Source organism: Stomoxys calcitrans, chromosome 1 (assembly GCF_963082655.1).
Source record: "Stomoxys calcitrans chromosome 1, idStoCalc2.1, whole genome shotgun sequence".
Classification (NCBI taxonomy): domain Eukaryota; kingdom Metazoa; phylum Arthropoda; class Insecta; order Diptera; family Muscidae; genus Stomoxys; species Stomoxys calcitrans.
In genome coordinates, this window is record NC_081552.1 from 249,975,618 (window position 1) to 249,997,019 (window position 21,402).

At 38.1% G+C, this 21,402-nt stretch overlaps 1 protein-coding gene across 1 annotated transcript in view; it reads left to right on the plus strand.

Moving 5' to 3' along the window:
- The first annotated feature begins 8,723 nt into the window (after positions 1-8,723).
- LOC106094232 (prostaglandin E2 receptor EP2 subtype) overlaps positions 8,724-21,402 on the plus strand; it is a 41,197-nt gene continuing 28,518 nt past the window's right edge. Inside the window, exon 1 of the mRNA XM_013261435.2 lies at positions 8,724-9,651. Within this exon, the coding sequence (XP_013116889.2) occupies positions 9,350-9,651 (302 nt within the window). The 5' untranslated portion in view covers positions 8,724-9,349. The remainder of the gene's footprint in view (positions 9,652-21,402) is intronic.

The following is a 21,402-nucleotide window of genomic DNA, read 5'->3' on the forward strand; positions in this document are numbered from 1 at the left end:
CCCAAGATCGGTTTATATGGCAGCTATATCAGGTTATGGACCGATTTGAACCATTTTAATGGTTATGGACCGATTTGAACCATACTTGGCACAGTTGTTGGATATCATAACAAAACACGTCGTGCAAAATTTCATTCCAATCGGATAAGAATTGCGCACTCTAGAGGCTCAAGAAGTCAAGACCCAAGATCGGTTTATATGGCAGCTATATCAAAACATGGACCGATATGGGCCATTTACAATACCAACCGACCTACACTAATAAGAAGTATTTGTGCAAAATTTCAAGCGGCTAGCTTTACTCCTTCGGAAGTTAGCGTGCTTTCGACAGACAGACGGACGGACGGACGGACGGACGGACGGACGGACGGACGGACGGACAGACGGACGGACGGACGGACAGACGGACGGACATGGCTAGATCGACATAAAATTTCACGACGATCAAGAATATATATACTTTATGGGGTCTCAGATGAATATTTCGAGTAGTTACAAACAGAATGACGAAATTAGTATACCCCCCATCTTATGGTGGAGGGTATAAAAATCAATCTTTAAATCGTAAAGATTTAATCAATCTTTAAGCGTAAATCTTTTCGCTGATATTAAAGTTCTAACACTTTTAAATTTCATTGATAATTTCAATCGTAGAAAATCAAATTGCCAATTAAGGTACTTTTTTGTTTTATTTACAAATCTTCGCCCAATGGACAAAGTGAACAGACGGCAAATTTGGATGAAAATTACCACAATGTTCAGTTTAGACTTTGATCCCTCACCTAGTACGCTCGAATGTCTTTTGTATGTGGGGGAATGGAGACTTATTCCTCTGTGGTAGGTACATGTTGTCTTGTCTCCTTGCGGGACATAGTATGCCAGAGCTGTATTTTATCATTGTTTATCGCCTCCGATCTTAAATAGTTCTGCTGGCAACCCATCGGCACCTGCTACCTTGTTTTTTTCACCCTGTTTACTGTTATGCTGACCTCATTCTGACTAGGCGATATACATTATATACTATGAGGTATGCACGCAGCTTGCACTAAAGGATATCAGCGTTTGGGAAAAATGTTCTTTCCATATCCTCAGCATACCTCAGACAAATAATTATATGTGCAAAGAAATTTTGCTGTTTTCCCATCTAAATGAGACCAGTAATTGAATAACAATTAAAGGAAAAAATATCCACTACCTTGAGTACTTTTACATAACCGTAACCGACACGCTGTTTTAACTTCATCCAAAGTACCGTTATTCTTAATATCTGTAGAATTTTAAAATTTCCATAGAAAATATTTATATGTGAATTAGCAAAAATTTAAGTTTTAGGAGCTAACAGGTAAGAGCGTGCTAAGAATCTTATATACCCTCCGTTATGAATCGCATTTGTCGAGTTCTTTGCGTTGTTTCTCTTTTTAGGCAAACAAAGAATAATTGATAAGTATTGTTATGCTATTCAAGTTATAGTCCGATTCAGACCATAAGTGAATTCAATGTTGAAGGCCATTGTAGAAGTCATTATGTAATATTTCAGATCGATTCAGACCATATTGGTCACATGTATTGAAGATCATGAGAGAAACCGTGGTACAAAATTTCTGCCAAGTCAGATGAGAATTGCGCCCCCCCAGAGGCTCAAGAAGTCAAGATCCCAGATCGGTTTATATAGCAGCTATATCAGGTTACGTACCGATTTGCGTCATATTAAGCACAGTTTTTGGAAGTCATTACATAACATCTCGTGCAAAATTTCAGCTAAATCGGATAAGAATTGCGCCCTCTAGCGGCTCAAGAAGTCAAGATCCAAGATCGGTTTATATGGCAGTTATACCAGGTTGAGAACGATTTGAACCATACTAAGCACAATTATTGGAAGTGATACCAAAACATCACGTACAAATTAACAGCCAAATCGGACAAGAATTGCGCCCTCTAGCGGCTCAAGAAGTCAAGATCCAAGATCAGTTTATATGGCAGCTATATCTGATTATAAACCAATTTGAACCATACATAACACAGTTGTTGAAAGTGATATCAAAACACCACGTGCAAAATTTAAGTCAAATCGGACGAGAATTGCGCTCTCTAGAGGCTCAAGAATCAAGACCCAAGACCAAGACCCGGTTTATATGGCAGCTTTATCAAAACATGGACCTATTTGGCCCATTTACAATCCCAACCGACCTACACCAATAAAAAGTATTTGTGCAAAATTTCAAGCGCCTAGCTTTACTTCTTCGAAAATAAGCGTGCTTTCGACTGACAGACGGACGGACGGACATGACTTGCAAGCATGTTAAGATCAATACGAAAACAAACCGTGCCAAATAATGTGCAGATCGATTAAAATTTGTTGTTATTACGCCCATTTAATTGCAAATCGGGCGATACATATATATGGGAGCTACATCTAAATCTGAACCGATTTTTACCAACCGACCAACGACCTGCACTTTGGTTACAAGAATACATGGACTTACAGACGGAAATGGCTAAATCGAATCAGAAAGTGATTCTGAGTCGATCGGTATACTTATCAATGGGTCTAGCTCTTCTCCATCTTAGCGTTGCAAACAAATGCACGAACATATAATACCCTATACCACAGTGGTGGTGTAGGGTATAATAATACGAATTGGATCTATCTTTTTCTAGACAACATAACCAATAAATATTAAATCAAATTTTTTATAGCAATGTAAAGTTCAAAAACTTCCATAGAGATTGGAGGGGATTTTCGGTGCCCTCGACCAGGGCTGCGGAGTCCAGCAATTTTGAATCGACTCCGACTCCAGGCAAATTGCTCGAGTCCGACTCAAAGAAAATAAATGCTATGCTACTGGAGATATATCAAGTTATGGTCTGGTTGATTCAGTTGAATATTGGAGACCTTAATAGAAGTCATTGTGTAAAATTTCCTTTAGGGGCTCAAGAAGTAGAATATGGAGATAGGTTTATATGGGAGCTGTATCAGGCTATAGATCGATTCAGACCATATCAGACAGGTATGTTGAAGGTCACGAGAGAAGCCGTTGTACAAAACTTCTGCCAAGTCGGATGAGAATTGCGCCCTCTAGAGGCTCAAGAAGTCGAGATCACACAGCACAGTTGTTGATAGTCATAGCAGAACACTTCATGCTAAATTTCATCCAAATCGGATAGGAATTGCGCCCTCTAGTTGCTCAAGAAATCAGAATTCAAGATCGGTTTATATGGCAGCTGTATCAGGTTATGGGTCGATTTGAACCTTTCTTAGCACAGTTGTTGGAAGTCATGACAGACAAATCGGATAGTTAAAGCGCCCTCTAGAGGCTAAAAAAGTCAAGACTTCAGATCGGTTTATATGGCAGCTACATCAGGTTATGAACCGATTTCAACCATATTGCCTAGGATAAAAGGGCTCCAAAATTCTCAAGATCTCGTAGGTCCTTCCCAGGTCCAGTTTTTATACCCTCCACCCTAGGATGGAGGTATACTGATTTCGCCATTCTGTTTGTAACTCCTCCAAATATTTGTCTAAGACCTCATTAGGTTTATATATTCTTGATCGTCATGACATTCGTCATCCGTCTTTCTGTCTGTTGAAAGCACCCTAACTTTCAAAGGAATGAAGCTAGGCGCTTCAAATTTTACACAAAAACTTCTTATTAACTTCTTATTAAACTACTACACGTCCGTTGGGATTGTAAATGGTCCAAATTGGTCCATGTTTTGGTATAGCTGCGACAAAAACCGATATCGGATCTTTACTTCTTGAGCCTCTAGAGAGCGCAATTCGTCACCGATTTGGCTGAAATTTTGCAGCAAGTGTTTTATTTTGACTTCCTGATATAGCTCCCATATAACCCGATCTCGGATCTTGACTTCTTGAGACGCTAGAGGGCGCAATTCTTATCCAATTTGGCTGAAATTTCGCATCAACTGTTCTGGTTTGACCATCAACTGTGCCAAGTATGGTTCAAATCGATTCATAACCTGATATAGTTCCCACATAATCCGATCTCGGATTTTGACTTAGTGAGCCTCTAGAGGGCGCAATTGTTATCCGATTTGACTGACATTTTTTTATCAAGAACTGTGCCAAGTATGGCCCAAATCGATTCATAACTTGGTATAGCTAAAATAGCATAGCAATTCTTATCCATTATCCTTTGTTTGTCTTTAATAGATATAGGCCAAAGAACTTTACAAATGCGATCGATGGTGGAGGGTATAAAAGATTCGGCCCGGCCGAACTTAGCACGCGTTTACCTGTTTCTATTTTGTCCGGGGCTGGAGTTGAAGTAATTTTTTTGACTGCGGATCCAGAGAAAATTGCTCGACTCCAACTCCCCGGTCCTGTCCTCGACAATAGTGCTGCAACCAGAACCATGGCCACGGTTTCATTATGGTATTTTGTGCATTAAGAACACTTGGAAATATACTTTGTCCCAACTAAAATGAATGCAAAATTATATAGGGTGGCTGATGAAAGCCGCTACCAAAAAAAAATGTAATAACTTTTTTTCTATTTAATAATAATAATTTAATAATTAATTTAATTAATTAATTAATTAATTTAATTAATAATAATTTAATAATTAATTTAATAATTTAATTTAACATGAATAAAAGAAAAATGTATTCCATACACCGAAAAAAAAATGTAGCAATATTCATCATTGTAGCAATATTCATCAGCCACCCTGTATAAAGACCTTCAAAACAAAACCAAAACATTGTACAAAGCCATACAGGACGCTTTAGAACTTAAAACAGGCGATAACGATGAATCTCATATCCCGGAGCAAATCTGGAGACAGGAGGTTTGATTTATTTGCCCATGAACATTCCACTAAGGAACAGGGGCAAACTTCTCACATAACAATGAGTGCAGTTCATGTTTAAGCTCCTCCTTTTTATAGCCGAGTCCGGACGGCGTGCCGCAGTGCGACACCTCTTTGGAGAGAAGTTTTGCATGACATAGTATCTCACAAATGTTGCCAGCATTAGGAGGGGAAAACCACCGCTGAAAATATTCAAACCCAGGCGTTCAGCGTCATAGGCGGACATGCTAACCTCTGGGCTACGGTGGCCTCCACTATCTTAAGCGGCTTGCCTTATCCCCGCGTCTATATTAATTTTGTATGGAGAAAACTGCTTAATAAGCCTAATTTATCCCCGTCTATTGTCGCCGTTTATTTACGACATTGTTGGTAAGCGTGTAAAATAGAAAACACATGGTGTCATCATTCAATCGGTATGACTATCACTAAAAAAGAAGAACGCAAAATGTTTATCCTATGATTAAATGTTCTGAAATGCAAAAAAAATGTTTCAGAAAATAGCCTCGAGACGTTAAATCGCACAAACGAGGCGGCCCATCATCTTGAGATAATACGCTCATCAAATTAATTTCTGCGTCATGACACTAGTCTCTGCCTCCAGCCGCTGCGGTTGTTTGCTTTGCCCTACAAAATGCATGTAAAACAACTTGACGCTGACTCTTGACCCATTGGTTGGGTTTAGAATCTTATTCTTCAACAAATCGATTGTAACGTGTGCTGTGTGGCTCAAGGCACCGTCCTGTTGAGACCACATATCGTCCAGGTCCTTATCTACCAATTAAGGCAAAAATAAACAGTGAGCCTGGTGCGTTACCGATGTCCATTCACGGTAACATGACTATTGGCACCGTCGACGAAGAAGTATGGTGCAATGATGTCGCCGGGATGCAAACCGCACCGCACCAATAATACTTGAAGCATGTGTAGGTTTTCACCAGTCCAATAACACACATTTTGCTTTTTCATCCAAAAATTAGCTTCGTCACTGAAAAAGATTTACCCTCTTAAAGTAGGGGTCACAGACTCCTAATTTCGATAGTAATTGCAAATGTTGTTCGTTCGTGTAATTTTCCATGATGGAAATGTTGAGCTAACTGAATAAATTTAAAAAAATTTCATAGACTTTAAGAAGACTCCCATTTATTTTCCAATTAAATTTGCAAACAAACTTGCAACAAATAGTTTAGCCTTAGACATATCGGATTATATCATTCATTATCTAAGAAAGTGTTTATTTTCTTTGCAACGCCACATTAATTAACATAGTAAGACGATCTCCTGTTGAGGCAAAGGTTATAAAAAGTATGCCCAATGACAGTGACTGCATTATCGACTCCTTAACTTTGCTACCCTAACACTTTTGCGAAACATTTAATTACACCCACATAGGCTCCCCTAGCAGATGGATACCTACACTAACAAAGTATTGCAGAATCCTCCTAGTTAGACAAAATAAACCGAAGGCTCTTCGTAAACCCACAAGTAAACATAGCTTCCCGAACAAAGCTACAGCGCAGCTACTGATAAACAACAGCAACTAAGAAATGAAAACAGAGCTACGCAACGACTTTGTGCTCTGAGCAAAGCAACGCTATGGCGGTTGCTGTTACTGTGGCTGCTCTGCTAGCAGCGCTTGTTTGTTGTAATGCTAAAGACTGTCATAAACAAAGCATTGATATTGCGAAGTTTCTTAAGAGTCAAATAAACAATTCCCCTTCTGAATCTGCCGGTAAAAACATACTCACGCAAGTCAGTAGTTATACCTTACACCACTATTGTGGTACTGGTGGTATCATAAGTTAATAAATTTGTTAATAACACCTACAAGAAAGAGAGCTTAGCCCTTTTGGTAAGTGTACCCATCGACTCAGAATCACTTTCTGAATCAATTTAGCTATGTCCGTCTGTTTATCCATGTTAATTTGTGTACCTCATCCGATCGTCTTGAAATTTAGCACAGGTTTTTTTGTGCCAAAGACGAAGCGTATGGAATATACATAGCTCCCACATACATATAAGTTCTGCCGCTTTGGACTAATATTGCAATAATGTGGTCATATGTTAACCTATTTTCTCAAAACTTGAAGAAGAGAATCCTTCTCGACATTAATTGTGAATTTCATAGAATTTCATTAAAAATTTAATTGAAAATCGTTTAATTGATTCAATCATTTTTTAACTGAATATGATTTTTTCTCAATTACTGTGGTGATTGAAATTTCTGCCAATTAATCTGCCAAATTAATTGATTCAATTAACTATTTTATTGAATCTGAATATTTTCTCAATACCAATCATGATTGAAAATTTTGTAATTTTCAAATAAAAAAGTAATTGATGCAATCATTTTTTAATCGAATCTTAAAAAAGAGTTATATATTTTTCCCCTAAAGTATAAAGAGAGGGAGATTTCAAAGACCCATACGTCCCACATTTCAACAAATCTATAGCAATACCATAACAGCCAGTTCTATCTGACGGATAAACCCGATAGAGTTCATTATCTGCCATGGGCTGCTGCCTCAGTACACAACACACTGTTACGACAACAAACCAAAGTTATAGGGCACCACTACCTGACGCCCGACATTTTTTTAAAGAAGAACCCCCGCGGATGCCCACGGACCTTTGCCTTAACAACGCTCCTCAAGTTCATGTTCCAGGAGGTAAGCAACTGTGTACCAAATATAGAAATGAATTAGAGTTTTAAAAAATTTCAGTAATTTTTTAATTAGATCAATTAAAAAATTAATTGAAATAATTCTTAAATTGAAATAACAAAAATTTCAATCGGGATCGTAATTGAAAAAAACGGATTCAATTAAAAAAATAATTGATTCAATTAATTTTTTAATTGAAAACATTCTTATTTCCAATTAAATTATTAATAGGAAAATTTTCTTGATATTTCTTTGCAGGGTTGCCACACTGCCAGGATTCAAACTTTTTAGCAAATTAACTTTTAAACAAATAAATGGATTTAAAAACGCTCAAAGAGTTTTTTCTGTAGAATTTCCAAAATTCTAAAACTATGTATTGGGTTGCCCAAAAAGTAATTGCGAATTTTTCATATAGTCGGCGTTGACAAATTTTTTCACAGCTTATGACTCTGTAATTGCATTCTTTCTTCTGTCAGTTATCAGCTGTTACTTTTAGCTTGCTTTAGAAAAAATGTGTAAAAAAAATATATTTGATTAAAGTTCATTCTAAGTTTTACTAAAAATGCATTTAATTTCCTTTTAAATAATCCGCAATTACTTTTTGGGCAACCCAATATAAAAAAAAATTAAAAAGAAAATCGAATTGTGGCCCTTTATGCCCTCTTCGATTTTTTCAAACTTTCTGCAATGGAATCTCGATACAAATTAATTAATCAGCACAACCTAATTTTCTCAATGTCCATCCGATTGTAATAACATCGTTATTTGTTTACCGATTCTCACGAAATTTTGCACGAAGGATTGTCTTATGACTCCAGACACTACTAGTGAATTTTTTGCAAATCGGTTCAGATTTGGATATAGTTCCATTTGCACATATAGAGCACTTTGCTACGGATGGTTTTATAACCCATCCGAAAACCTCCGCCGAAGTCCATCAAAATTGGTTCACAATAAGATATAGATTCCAATTTCTAGGGTAGGGGGTATTATATAGTCGATACCGCCTGGCTATTGCCTTTCCTTACTTGTTATCTGTCTCAAATTAAACGCACTTCGTTAACCCACAGAACAACAATAAACATCCAAACAAAGCTACAACGCAGCTGCTAATACTAAACAGCAAAGCCAACAGCAACTGCGAGCAATGAGCAGAGCTACAAAACACTTTTTTACTCTGAGTCAAGCACAGCATACGACCATTTTGCCGGTAGTTGTTATTGTGGCAGCACTGCTCGCAGTGCTAAAGTATTATACACACAACCCACTGATAGTTCTCAAGTACTAAATAAACGATTACTGACACCTTTCGCCTGGGAACCTACCGGCAAATAAGGGGAAAACCCAAAACAAAGTCTGCAATAGCTTACAGAAACTGAGAATGAAAAGCAGAGCTATACCACAACATTGTACACTGAATAAAACAAAGCCTCCGTCCACTTTGCCGGTGATTATTGGCGCAGCTGCTCTGCTCGCTGTGCTTGCTTGTTGTAACTGCTAAAGTCTATGGTATACAACGCACTGATATCGCACAGTTTCTCAAGAGCCACATAAACGATTGCATGGCATTTTTCGTCTAAGAATTCTGCCGGCAAAAACAAACGCGTACTAGTCGGTAGGTCGGTAGTTATTTTCTCGCAAAATTAAATTCATTGCAATTTGAATTTAATTGGCCAACATAAATACGCTAAAGTGAATAAATCAATAAAGCGCATCAAAAAGTAATTAAAAAATTAGCAATTATTAAAATCTGTGTTGGAGAAATAGAGATAATTTTGCAACGACTGCTGTTTAGACATAGAAAAAGTTAAAGAAAAAAATTTTACTTAAAAAAAAAATATCAAAGTGTCTGTTACTAAAATGTTACGAAATTTATTGCTGATTCTTCTTCACATTTTGGTGTTGTTTCATCTCGGACGTTGCTTCAATCCTGAGGAAGCCGTCACCGATTTCAGCTTGGAAATGGATTCCAAAGTTCTTACCGAGGCAAGCAGCATTAAACCAGCTCCAGCTCAAACCCAAATGCAATTGTATCAGAACAAACGGCGCTTTCTGTTGAGCACCATTGTCATTGTTTTGGGTGTCATTGGCAACTTTTTGGCTTTGGTTATTTTGGCGCGCAAAAGAGCTGCCAAACATAGTAAATACACCTTTATGTTGCGGTAAGTCGTATGTAATTGTTTACAAAAACAATAGATTTGTTTTGAATGCACGCGTATGAAAGAGAGAGGGAGAGAGAGAGAGTTGTGAGAGTATGATAACGGAGTAAAAGTCAAAATTAGAGGATAAGGAATAAAAATGTAAATAAATGGCCCTAAAAACATTCAATTTTAAGGATATATCTTACCCTTATAAGAATCTTCGGCGAAGGGTATAAAAATGACAAAAAAATTTAACTTCAAAAACCATTCTCAATGTTGAAGATTTTTTTAAATGAAGAAATAACACATATACCGAAAATTCATTTTTTTGTTTTCAAAAATAACCAAATTTTGCAAAACAAAAGCGTTTTCTACAGTTTTTTTTTATAAAATTTAAACTTAATACCAACTCAGACATTTTGTTTGATTTATTACACTTTCAAAATCCAACAGCCATAAAGAATTTTCCGAAATTATCAACAAATACGGACACTTTATTTAACATGACTTCACCATTCCCAGGCAAATTCCATATGGAATGCCCAAAATTTTGCAATAAAATGTTTAAATGGCTTTTCAACATTTATTTTGCATTAATTCATAAAATTTCTAATTACCCATGCATATTTAAGTAGACATGTTTGCAAATACATATTTTCTTCATTCCCCTTCAGAGCCATTTGAAAATAAAATCAGCTTTCAAAACAATTGCGCCGCTCGCTCAGTAGTGGCGGCATGTTAGTTAGAGCTTTTGCTATTTCGTCTCATTAAAACTGATCTTTTTTGTTGTTTGTCTAATGCTAATACCAAACAACCAACAAACAGACCATTGCTCAACAAATAGAGTTCAAGGCGATTTTTGTTATTGTACATGGGCAGGTTATTGACATCGAAGTGAATTGCCAACGAATGCAATAGTTTAAATGGATTCTTTTTTATATTGGGTAAGGAAACTCGGTTTTAAAAATTTTTTTTTTCGACAAAAATTTAAAATATGCTGGGGATTTTTGTAAAAAATTTCTGGCAGAACTACTTTTAGTTTTTACAACAACAAGTTTATCTGCAATATTCAAAAAAAATTACTAAAATATCTTTTTTCGTTTTTTTTTTCTTACAATTTTTTCAATCTGTCTCAGAAAATTGCAGTTTTCCCACATTCGTGCCTCTGACATTCATTCCAAAAATAGGGGAAAAATTACATTTTTTTAAAACGAAAATTCAAATTGAATAATATTTAAGGAAACAACTAAAAAGGCGTTAAGTTCGGCCGGGCCGAACTTTGGATGCCCAACACCTCGGGTATATATGTAAACCATCTTTCGTCAAAATCCGGTGAAAAATGTATACCTTATGCCCGATAGCAGCTACATCAAAATATGTTCCGATTTGGACCAAATACTAATAAGTAAAAGTCATTGTTCAGTTGTGTATAACAAAATATTGCACTGTCTCAATTTTCAGCAAAATCGGATAATAAATGTGGCTTTTATGGGCCTAAGCCCCTAAATCGGAGGATCGGTCTATATGGCAGCTATATTGAAATCAAGACATAACTCACTGTCCCAAATTTTGGCGACATCGGACAATAAATGCGCCTTTTATGGGCCCAAAACCTTAAATCAAAAGATCGGTCTTTATGGCAGCTATATCCAAATCTGGACCGATCTAGGCCAATTCGAAGAAGAATGTCGAAGGGCCTAACGCAACTCACTGTCCCAAATTTCGTCGAAATCAGACAATAAATGCGCCTTTTATGGGCCAAAACCTTAAATCGAGAGATCGGTCTATATGGCAGCTATATCCAAATCTGAACCGTTCTGCGTTCGCTGTCCCAAATTTTGGCGACATCGGACAATAAATGCGCCTTTTATGGGCCCAAAACCTTAAATCAAAAGATCGGTCTTTATGGCAGCTATATCCAAATCTGGACCGATCTGGGCCAATTCGAAGAAGAATGTCGAAGGGCCTAACGCAACTCACTGTCCCAAATTTTGGCGACATCGGACAATAAATGCGCCTTTTATGGGCCCAAAACCTTAAATCAAAAGATCGGTCCATATGTCAGCTATATCCAAATCTGAACCGATTTGGGCCAAATTGAAGAAGAATGTCAAAGGGCCTAACACAACTCAATGTACCAAATTTCAGAAAAATCGGGCAATAAATGAGCCTTTTATGGGCCCAAAACCTTGCAATGAGAGATCGGTCTATATGACAGCTATGTCCAAATCTAGACCGATCTGGCCCAAGTTGCAGAAAAATGTTGAACAGCCTAACACAACTTCCTGTCCCAAATTTTGGTGAAATCGGATTATAAAAGCGCCTTTTATGCGCTCAAAACTTTAAATCGAAAGATCGCTCTATATGGCAGCTATATCCAAATTTGGACCGATCTGAGCCAAATTAAAGAAGGATGTCGAAGGGCCTAACACAACTCAATGTCCCAAATTTCAGAAAAATAGCGCAATAAATGAGCCTTTTTTGGGCTCAAAACTTTAAATCGAGAGATCGGTCTATATAGCAGCTATATCCAAATCTTGATCGATCTAAGCCAAACGAAGAAGGATGTCGACGGTGCTAGTAGAACTCACTGTCCCAAATTTTAGCGACATTGGACAATAAATGCGCCTTTTATGGGCCTAAAACCCTTAAATCGAGAGACTGGTCTCTATGACAACTATGTCCAAATCTAGACCGATCTGGGCCAAGTTGCAGAAAAATGTCGATGAGCCTAACACAACTCCCTGTCCCAAATTTCGGCGAAATCGTACAATAAATGCGCCTTTTATGGGCTTAAAACTTTAAATCGAGAGATCGGTCTATATGGCAGCTATATCCAAATCTGGACCGATCTGGGCCAAATCGAAGTAGAATGTCGAAGGTCCTAACACAACTCCCTGTTCCAAATTTCCGCAAAATCGAATAATAAATGTAGCTTTTATGGGCCTAAGACCCTAAATCGGCGGATCGGTCTATATGGGGGCTATATCAAGATATAGTCCCATATAGCCCATCTTCGAACTTAACCTGCTTATGGACGAAAAAGGAAACTGTGCAAAGTTTCAGCTCAATATCTCTATTTTTAAAGATTGTAGCGTGATTTCAACAGACAGACGGACGGACATGGCTAGATTGTCTTAGACTTTTATCAAGAATATATTTACTTTATAGGGCCGGAAATGGATATTTCGATGTGTTGCAAACGGAATGACAAAATGAATATAACCCCATCCTTCGGTGATGGGTATAAAAAAAACGAATATAGATATTTTAGTTATTCTTTTTCAATTTGGAGATAAAAGTGTCATTAAATAAGTAAAGGCGTGCTAAGTTCGGCCGCGCCGAATCTTATATACCCTCCACCATGGATCGCATTTGTCGAGTTCTTTCCCGGTATCTCTTTTTAGACAAACAAAGGATTAAAGAAAAGAATTGTGCTAATTGAATTAACTGTTGGAGAACACAGTAGAAGTCTATTTGTAAAAATTCAGCCAAGTCGAATAAGAATTTTGCCTTCTAGGGGCTCAAGAAGTAAAGTAGGGAGATCGGTTTATATGGGAGCTGTATCAGGCTGAAAACCGATTCAGACCATATTTGAAACGATTGTTGGAGGTCATGGAAGAAGTCGTTGTACAAAATTTCAGCCAAATCGGATAATAATTACGCATTCTTGAGGCTCAAGAAGTCAAGATCCCCGATCGGTTTGTATGGCAGCTATAACAGGTTATGAGCCGATTTGAATCATATTTGACACAGTTATTGGAAGTCGTAATAAAACACTTCGTGCAAAATTTCAGCCAAATCGGATGAGATTTGTACCCTCTAGTGGCTCAAGAAGTCAAGACCCGAGATCGGTTTGTATGGCAGCTATATCAGGTTATGGACTGATTTCAGCCATACTAAGCAAAGTTGTTTGAAGTCATAATAAAACACCTCATGAAAAATTTCAGCCAAATCGGATAAGAATTGTGCCCTCTTGAGGCTCAAGAAGTCAAGATCCCCGATCGGTTTATATGGCAGCTATATCAGGTTATGTACCGATTTGAAACATATTTGGCACAGTTGTTAGTTGTCATAATAAAACACTTCATGCTAAATTTCAGCCAAATCGGATAAGTGCCCTCTAGTGGCTCAAGATGTCAAGACCCGAGATCGGTTTATATGGCAGCTATACCAAAACATGGACCGATATAACCCATTTACAATCCCAACCGACCTAAAGAAATAAGAAGTATTTGTGCAAAATTTCAAGCGGCTGGCTTTAGTCCTTCAAAAGTTAGTGTGCTTTCGACAAACAGACGGATGGTCATTCCTAAATCGACTTAAAATGTCACGACGAACAAGAATATACATACTTTATGAGGTCTTAGTCGAATATTTCAAGGAGTTACAAACAGAATGATAAAATTAGTATAGCCCCATCCTAAGGTGGAGGGTATAAAAATCAATAAGTTCCCAATTATTTAAAAAAAAATCCATAAAATACCCCTTTCGGGCAAAGATGGTTTTGAAATCGGCTTTATGCAGGGATTTTTAAGCACAAAACAAAAAAGAATTTTTAAATTCGGACTAAAAATGAAAATGGAAAAAAGATTTGGCAGCCCGAATAATTTTTCGAAATGCCGAGGTGGCCGACTTTAGGGGCTTGACAAGAAACGCCCAGACCACCTAGGGCCTTGAAATTTTGCACACGATCTCGATAACTATTCCAAATTTCAAAGAGATATCTCTACCCGTTCTCACACGGAATATATTTTTCTAGTTTTTTCGATTTTCTTCCACTGTGTGATGGCCTTTCAGTACAGGACATGACATAATTACCAGGTAGTGAACCGTAAACAGCTGAGTAAAATTTTTTCTCGAGAAGTGCACTATCTATCAATGAGGTTAGGTTGTGTGTGTCTATTATAGTTAAGAACAATAACACACAAACAACTATTGGGTTGCCCAAAAAGTAATTTCGGATTTTTTAAAAGAAAGTAAATGCATTTTTAATAGAACTTAGAATGAACTTTAATCAAATATACTTTTTTTTACACTTTTTTTCTAAAGCAAGCTAAAAGTAACAGCTGATAACTGACGGAAGAAAGAATGCAATTACAGAGTCACAAGCTGTGAAAAAATTTGTCAACGCCGACTATATGAATAATCCCCAATTACTTATTGGGCAACCCAATAAAAATGGCGTGAAAAAGTTACACTTATCACTGATTTTGACAGATAGTGCACTCAATATTTTGTTGTTGGACAACTGCCACTACCTGTAAATGAATATATCTTGGTACAGGAAGAATATGCGGATTGTCCGTCTATCCGGACAAAAACGAATCAAGCAGAAGTTCTGAGTGAAACCGTACATTTTATAACAGCCACACAAGAGGTACAAGATAAAGTTGATGTTCCAACCAAAAATTTTATATATATATGTACTTTCTTATGTATTTCATGCAAGTTCCTCAACCCCTCAACTTGTTTCATTAGAAAGTACTACATCCAACTTTGGCCGTCGTGTCAGCAAGGGTTATCGTTATCACATCACCACAATATTGCGTAAAGTGATTTATGAGATCAAAAGGAAAAAAAAATGGATGTATGTATGCGTTGTAAAACAAAATATTTTTTTTTAGGTCCCTCTAATGTACACTTATGCCCTCCAACCCAAAGAAACAGTTAAGTCTAGGTAAATGCAAATTTGCTCACGCACATTTCATAAAGGAACAGGGGACAAACTTGTCACATATCAATGAGTACAATCCAATTCAAGTCTAATAACACCTTTACATTGAAATTTGTATGATCTGGATTTAACTAAATCCAAAAACAAAACCTGTCCGTTTACACTGCGTTTTTGCGGATTTAAGTGACTTACATAAGCGTACATGCGTATATATTAATGTGCATATCACACACATACATACACAATTCTTAAAAACAGTTGCATATTTTGGTAATTTTATCGATTATTCAGCCATGAAATCGGATTTATTTGGGATTTAAAAATAAATCCTGCAAAAATGGGACTTATTTTTCTTATAAGACCTGCAAAAAACACAGGATTTAGCACTTAAATCTCGAAAGGTCCATAAATCCGGATTTATTGGCCAATGTAAAAGTACTTTAAGCCCAATGTTAAGGGACCTCCTTTTTATAGCAGAGTCCGTATGGCGTGCAGCGCACCACGGTGGCGTCCAAGTATAGACAGATTCATAAATAGATGCAGCTCTCTTATAAATCAATGCCCTGATTTGACGGCTTGACGACCTAAACGAAATAGCTGCAATTTTTTTTTGCAATTTTCCTTTAATTTGCCTGCGAAACCAAAACCGGGTATTGATGTGTAAAATCAAAAAAAAAAAACGTCTCTGGCATCTTAATTTTTGGATTCTTTTTTTGAAAGTGGCTTGCTTTTTAAGTCATTAAATCAAGTTTTGTTTTTTAAATTAACCGCTTGTTAATGCAACGGTGTGATCATTGGCCAACTTCTGTTTATCAAATAAAACCACAGCTACCGCAATAACTCCAGCAATGCATAATAAGGTGGGCCAAAGAACTTTGAGAAATCTTAAGCCAATAAACTTTTTGCTGGATGACTTAAGACATCATTTTATCGTTTTTATACCTACCCACCATAGGGGTATACTAAACTGGTCATTCCGTTTGTAACACCTCCGAATATAGATTTGCGACCCTATCATATGTATAAAAATCAATTTGTGTTTGTTTGTGTGTTCCTTAAAGACTCAGAAACGGCTGAACCGATCCTCTTGAAATTTTCACTGATGGTGCATAAGAACCCGTGGTGAAAATAGGGTACTAAATTTTTTGATTTCTGAAGGGGAAGCGGACCCCTCCCCCTTACCCTATTTTTTTCAGAAACGCCAGATTTCGTTGATGGGTGGTGCGATTTAAGCCAAATTTTGTGTGCTCTCTTATAGTAACCTACAAACAATAATTTAGTATTCAAATTTCGGATGGGATATCTAGGGGGGTACCCCACCCCCAAAACCTACCAAATATTTATTTAGACCAATCACGACAATATGGGACTCAAATGAAAGGTATTTAAGATTAGAAAACGTACCTGATATCGAATTGTCGGACCAAGTGTTTGGGGGACCACCCCAACCCCCAAAACACCTCTAAATCGGACATATTTACCGACCATGGCAATATGGGACTTTAATGAAAGGTATTTGCGAGTAAAATATGAATCTGATATCCAAATTTGGGACAAAGTTTCTGGGGGTCCACCCCTTCTCCAAAAAAAATGCAAGAACTTGACTAGCATGACATGTGGTTTCAACAAGACGGTGCCACTTGCCACACAGCTCGCATAACAATGGACTTATTACGAGTTCGGTGAACATTTTATTTCACGTTCGGGACCGATCAATTGGCCGCCTAGATCGTGCGATTGTGGGGCTATGTTAAGGCACATGTCTATACAGCCAGGCCCGCTTCAATGGACGCATTGGAAGATAACATTGAAGCATTTATTCGTGAGATACCGGCCGAAATGTTGGGAAGATTATGCCAAAATTGGACTAAGCGACGCAGTCACTGTCAACATTTGCATGAAATAATCTTCAAACATTAAATTATATGGATCGATTCCAAAAAAGATTTCATGCGTTTTTCTGAATTTTATGTGTTTTCATACCCTCTACCATAGGATCGTCATTCTGTTTCTAACTCCTCGAAATATTCGTCTGAGACCCCATAAATTATACATATTCTTGATCGACATGACATTTTATGTCGATCTAGCCATGTCCGTCCGTCCGTCTGTCTGTCGAAAGCACGCAAACTTTCGAAGGAGTAAAGCTAGCCGCTCGAAATTTTGCACAAATACTTCATATTAGTGCAGGTCGGTTGGGATTGGGCTATATCGGTCTATGTTTTGATTTAGCTGCCATATAAACCGATCTTGGATCTTGACTTTTTGCTCCTCTAGAGGGCGCAAGACTCATCCAATTTGTCTGAAATTTAGCATGACGTGTTTTGTAATGACTTCCAACAACTGTGCAAAGTATGGTTTAAATCTGTTCATAACCTGATATAGCTGCCATATAAACCGATCTCCCTATTTGACTTCTTGAGCCTCTAGAGGGCGCAATTTATACCCGATTTGGCTGAAATTTGGCATGACATGTTTTGTTATGACTTCCAACAACTGTACTAAGTATGGTTCAAATCGGTCCATAACCTGATATAGCTGTCAAATAAACCGACCTGGGATCTTGACTTCTTGAGCGTCTAGAGGGCGCAATTATCGATTTGGCAGAAATTTTGTACAACGGTTTCTCTCAAACCTCCAACATACGTGTCAAAAATGAATTCCAGCAACCACTTAAACCCCGTTTACATGGCCCATTAAATCCCGATTTAAAGCTTTCGTCAGCTGATTTTATAACGGGAAAAACAGATGATCGAGCCATAAAATCCGGATTTAAAGAGCAGTGTAAACGGATTTTCAGAGGATACTGTCTGCAGCTATCTGAGTGGTTGGAAAAATTTGTACGACAAATTTTATATTACTTTTCTAATGGCTTACCCTTTCCTGGCCCAACACTTAGTTCTTTAAGACTTTGACTAAATACATATCCAGAACCAACCTTGAGTATCATTCATGGAAGCTATAAACCGTATATCTGCCTTATGGTGTATTATTATATAGCCTAGCATTTGCTGTAACTAGGTAAATCCGCCTTATCTATAAAGAGTTTGGACATTCCACGTTAATATAAATATTCTCTGATAAAGCTTTGAGAGGGGGGGCGGCAACTATAAAGTGATTTGTCATTAATTTAAAACAAGTAAAAGCGTGCTACGTTCGGCCGAGCCGAATCTTATATACCCTTCATCGTGGATAGCATTTGTCAAGTTCTTTGCCCGGTATCGCTTTATGGGCCTTTAAAATTCTTTGGACGGCTTTTCTTAATAGCTGAAACTAAACAAATAAAAGCGTGCTAAGTTCGGCCGGGTCGAATCTTATATACCCGTCATCATGAATAGCATTTGTCAAGTTCTTTGAATAAATTTTTCAAATATGTTATATGCTATATCAAATAATTGATCGATATAGACCGTACGAAATTAAGGCTCCCAGGGGATCAAGAAGTCAAATCGGGAGATTTGGTTAGAGACCAATTCAGACCGTACTTGGCACAGTTGTTGGAAGTCATAGTAGCACACTGTGTGCACAATTTCAGCCAAATCGGATGAAAATTGAGGCTTCCAGGGGCTCAAGAAATCAAATCGGGAGGTCGAATTCTATGGGAGCTATATCAGGTTCTTCACAGATTGGGACTGTACAAAGTACAGTTGTTGGAAGTTACAACAAAACGCTATATGCAAAATGTCAGCCAAATCGGGCAAAAATTGCGGCTTCCAGGGGCTCAAGAAGTCAAATCTAGAGATCGGCTTATATGGGAGCTATATCCAAATCTGATCCGATGTAGCCCATTTGCAATCCCCAACGACTTACATTAAGTATCTGCGCAAAATTTCAAACGGCTAGCTTTATGTGTTCGACCGCTATCGCGGTTTCGACAGACGGACGGAAAGACATGGCTAATTCGACTCACAATGTCGAGACGATCAAGAATTTATATACTTTATAGAGCCCCAGATGGACTGTACTTGGGACAGTTGTTGGAAGTCATAGCAGAACACCATATGCAAGATTTCACCCAAATCGGACAATTGCTGCTTCCAGAGGCCCAAGAAGTCAATTCGGGAGATTGGTTTATATGGGAGCTATATCAGGTTATAGACCGATTTCGACCGTATTCGGAACAGTTGTTGAAAGTCAAAACGAAACACTACATGCCAAGTTTCAGCCAAATCGGGCAAAAATTGCGGCTTCCGGGGACTCAAAACGTCAAATCTGGAGATCGGCTCATATGGGAGCTATATCCAAATCTAAACCGATATGAGCCATTTCCAATCCCCAACGACCTACATCAATATTAAGTATCTGTGCAAAATTTCAAGCGGCTAGCTTTACGCGTTCGACTGCTAGCGTGATTTCGACAGACGGACGGAAGGACATGGCTAGTTCGACTCAGAATGTCGAGACTATTAAGAATATATATACCTTATGGGGTCCTAGATCCATATTTCAAGGTGTTACAAATGGAATGACTAGGTTAGCATACCCCCATCCTATGGTGGTGGGTATAAAAAATACCACCTTCAAAATTTCAGACAAATCGAGTAATAATTGCGCCTTTAAGAGGCACAGAAAGTCAAATTGGGAGATAGGTTTCTATGACAGCTGACATAGCTGTCATAGAAACCGATGTCATGAATGTCATGAACCGATTCAGACCATGTGTAAAATATCAGTGAAATTGGATGAGAATTGCGCTATCTAAGACTCAATGAGTCAAATCAGGTGATCGATTTCTATGGCGGCTATATCAGGGTTTTGATAAAAATTACTTTTCCACCATTCCTGATAGAACCGATTGGAACTACGATATATCTGGTAACAGAAGTTACATAGACTGCTATACGGATGGTTCCAATCTAAACGACCAGGTGGGCATGGGGAGTACTCTAAAGATCTACTAGAAACTAGAACTGGTCATATCAAAAAGGTCACCCCACCACTGCAGTGTATATCAAGCAGAGATCCTTGCAATTAAGGAAGTGGAGGAATCCCTAAGATATAATGTCATTACGACGATTGGCATAAATATCTTCTCAGCTAGCCAGGCAGCCATTAACTCCCTGGCGAACGTATTTTTGAACACAAAAACCGCCCTCGACTGTCGCAGATCTCTCAACGAGATGGCTGAACAGTCAAAATTCACCTGTTCTGGGTGCCGGGCCCCAGATATATCCCGGGGAATTGTAAAGCGGATGAACTTGCGAGACTAGGAACTACCCTACACATTCCAGGGATACTGGAATCTGTGGGTATGCCTCTAGCGACATGTAAGCTAAGTTTTCAGGACCAGGTCCGAAGGCCAACGAATGATAGATGGTCATAAGGAGGGGGCTGTGAGCATTTCAAAATTATGTGGCCTAATTTAGACTTGAAGCGGTCTACTGCTTTGCTGTCATTGACTGGAATAGACGTCTCAGTCACTGTGTCCGTCATGACAGGTCACTGCCTAATCGGAAAACATGCTGACAGACTGAAGGTTGCCAGCAACGACTTTTGCAGAAGCTGTGAGGACATCGAAGAAAAAAAGACTATAGAACACCATCTGTGTGTGTGTGTCCCGCACTAACAGTCAGAAGGAGTTCCACTTTAGGTTCTCATTTCTTTGAGAACCTGTCTGATTTAGCGGATGTGAACATTTATTGTTGGGCTTTTTAAAACGATCTGGATAGTTCATCGATAGGAACTAGAAGGCATCTTCCTTTTTCTGTTACTGTGGTATCACAATGGACGAAAACGTCTAAGTGAGTCTGATATCAGACTGACACTTAAACCTAACCTTACCTATATTAGGTTATAGACCGATTTAGGCGATACTTGGCACAGTTGTTAGAAGTCATTCTTAAACGACATGTGCAACATTGCAGGCAATTTGGATAAGAATTTCGCCCTCTAAAGGCTCAAGAAGTCTCATCGGGAGATCGGTTTATATGGCAGCTATATCAGGATATAGACTGATTTAGACCATACTTGACTTAGTTGTTGGAAGTCCAAGTACCAAAACAATATGTGCAAAATTTCAGCCAAATTGGATAAGAATTGCGCCCTCTAGAGTCTCAAAAAGTCCAGACCCAAGATCGGTTTATATGGCAGCTATA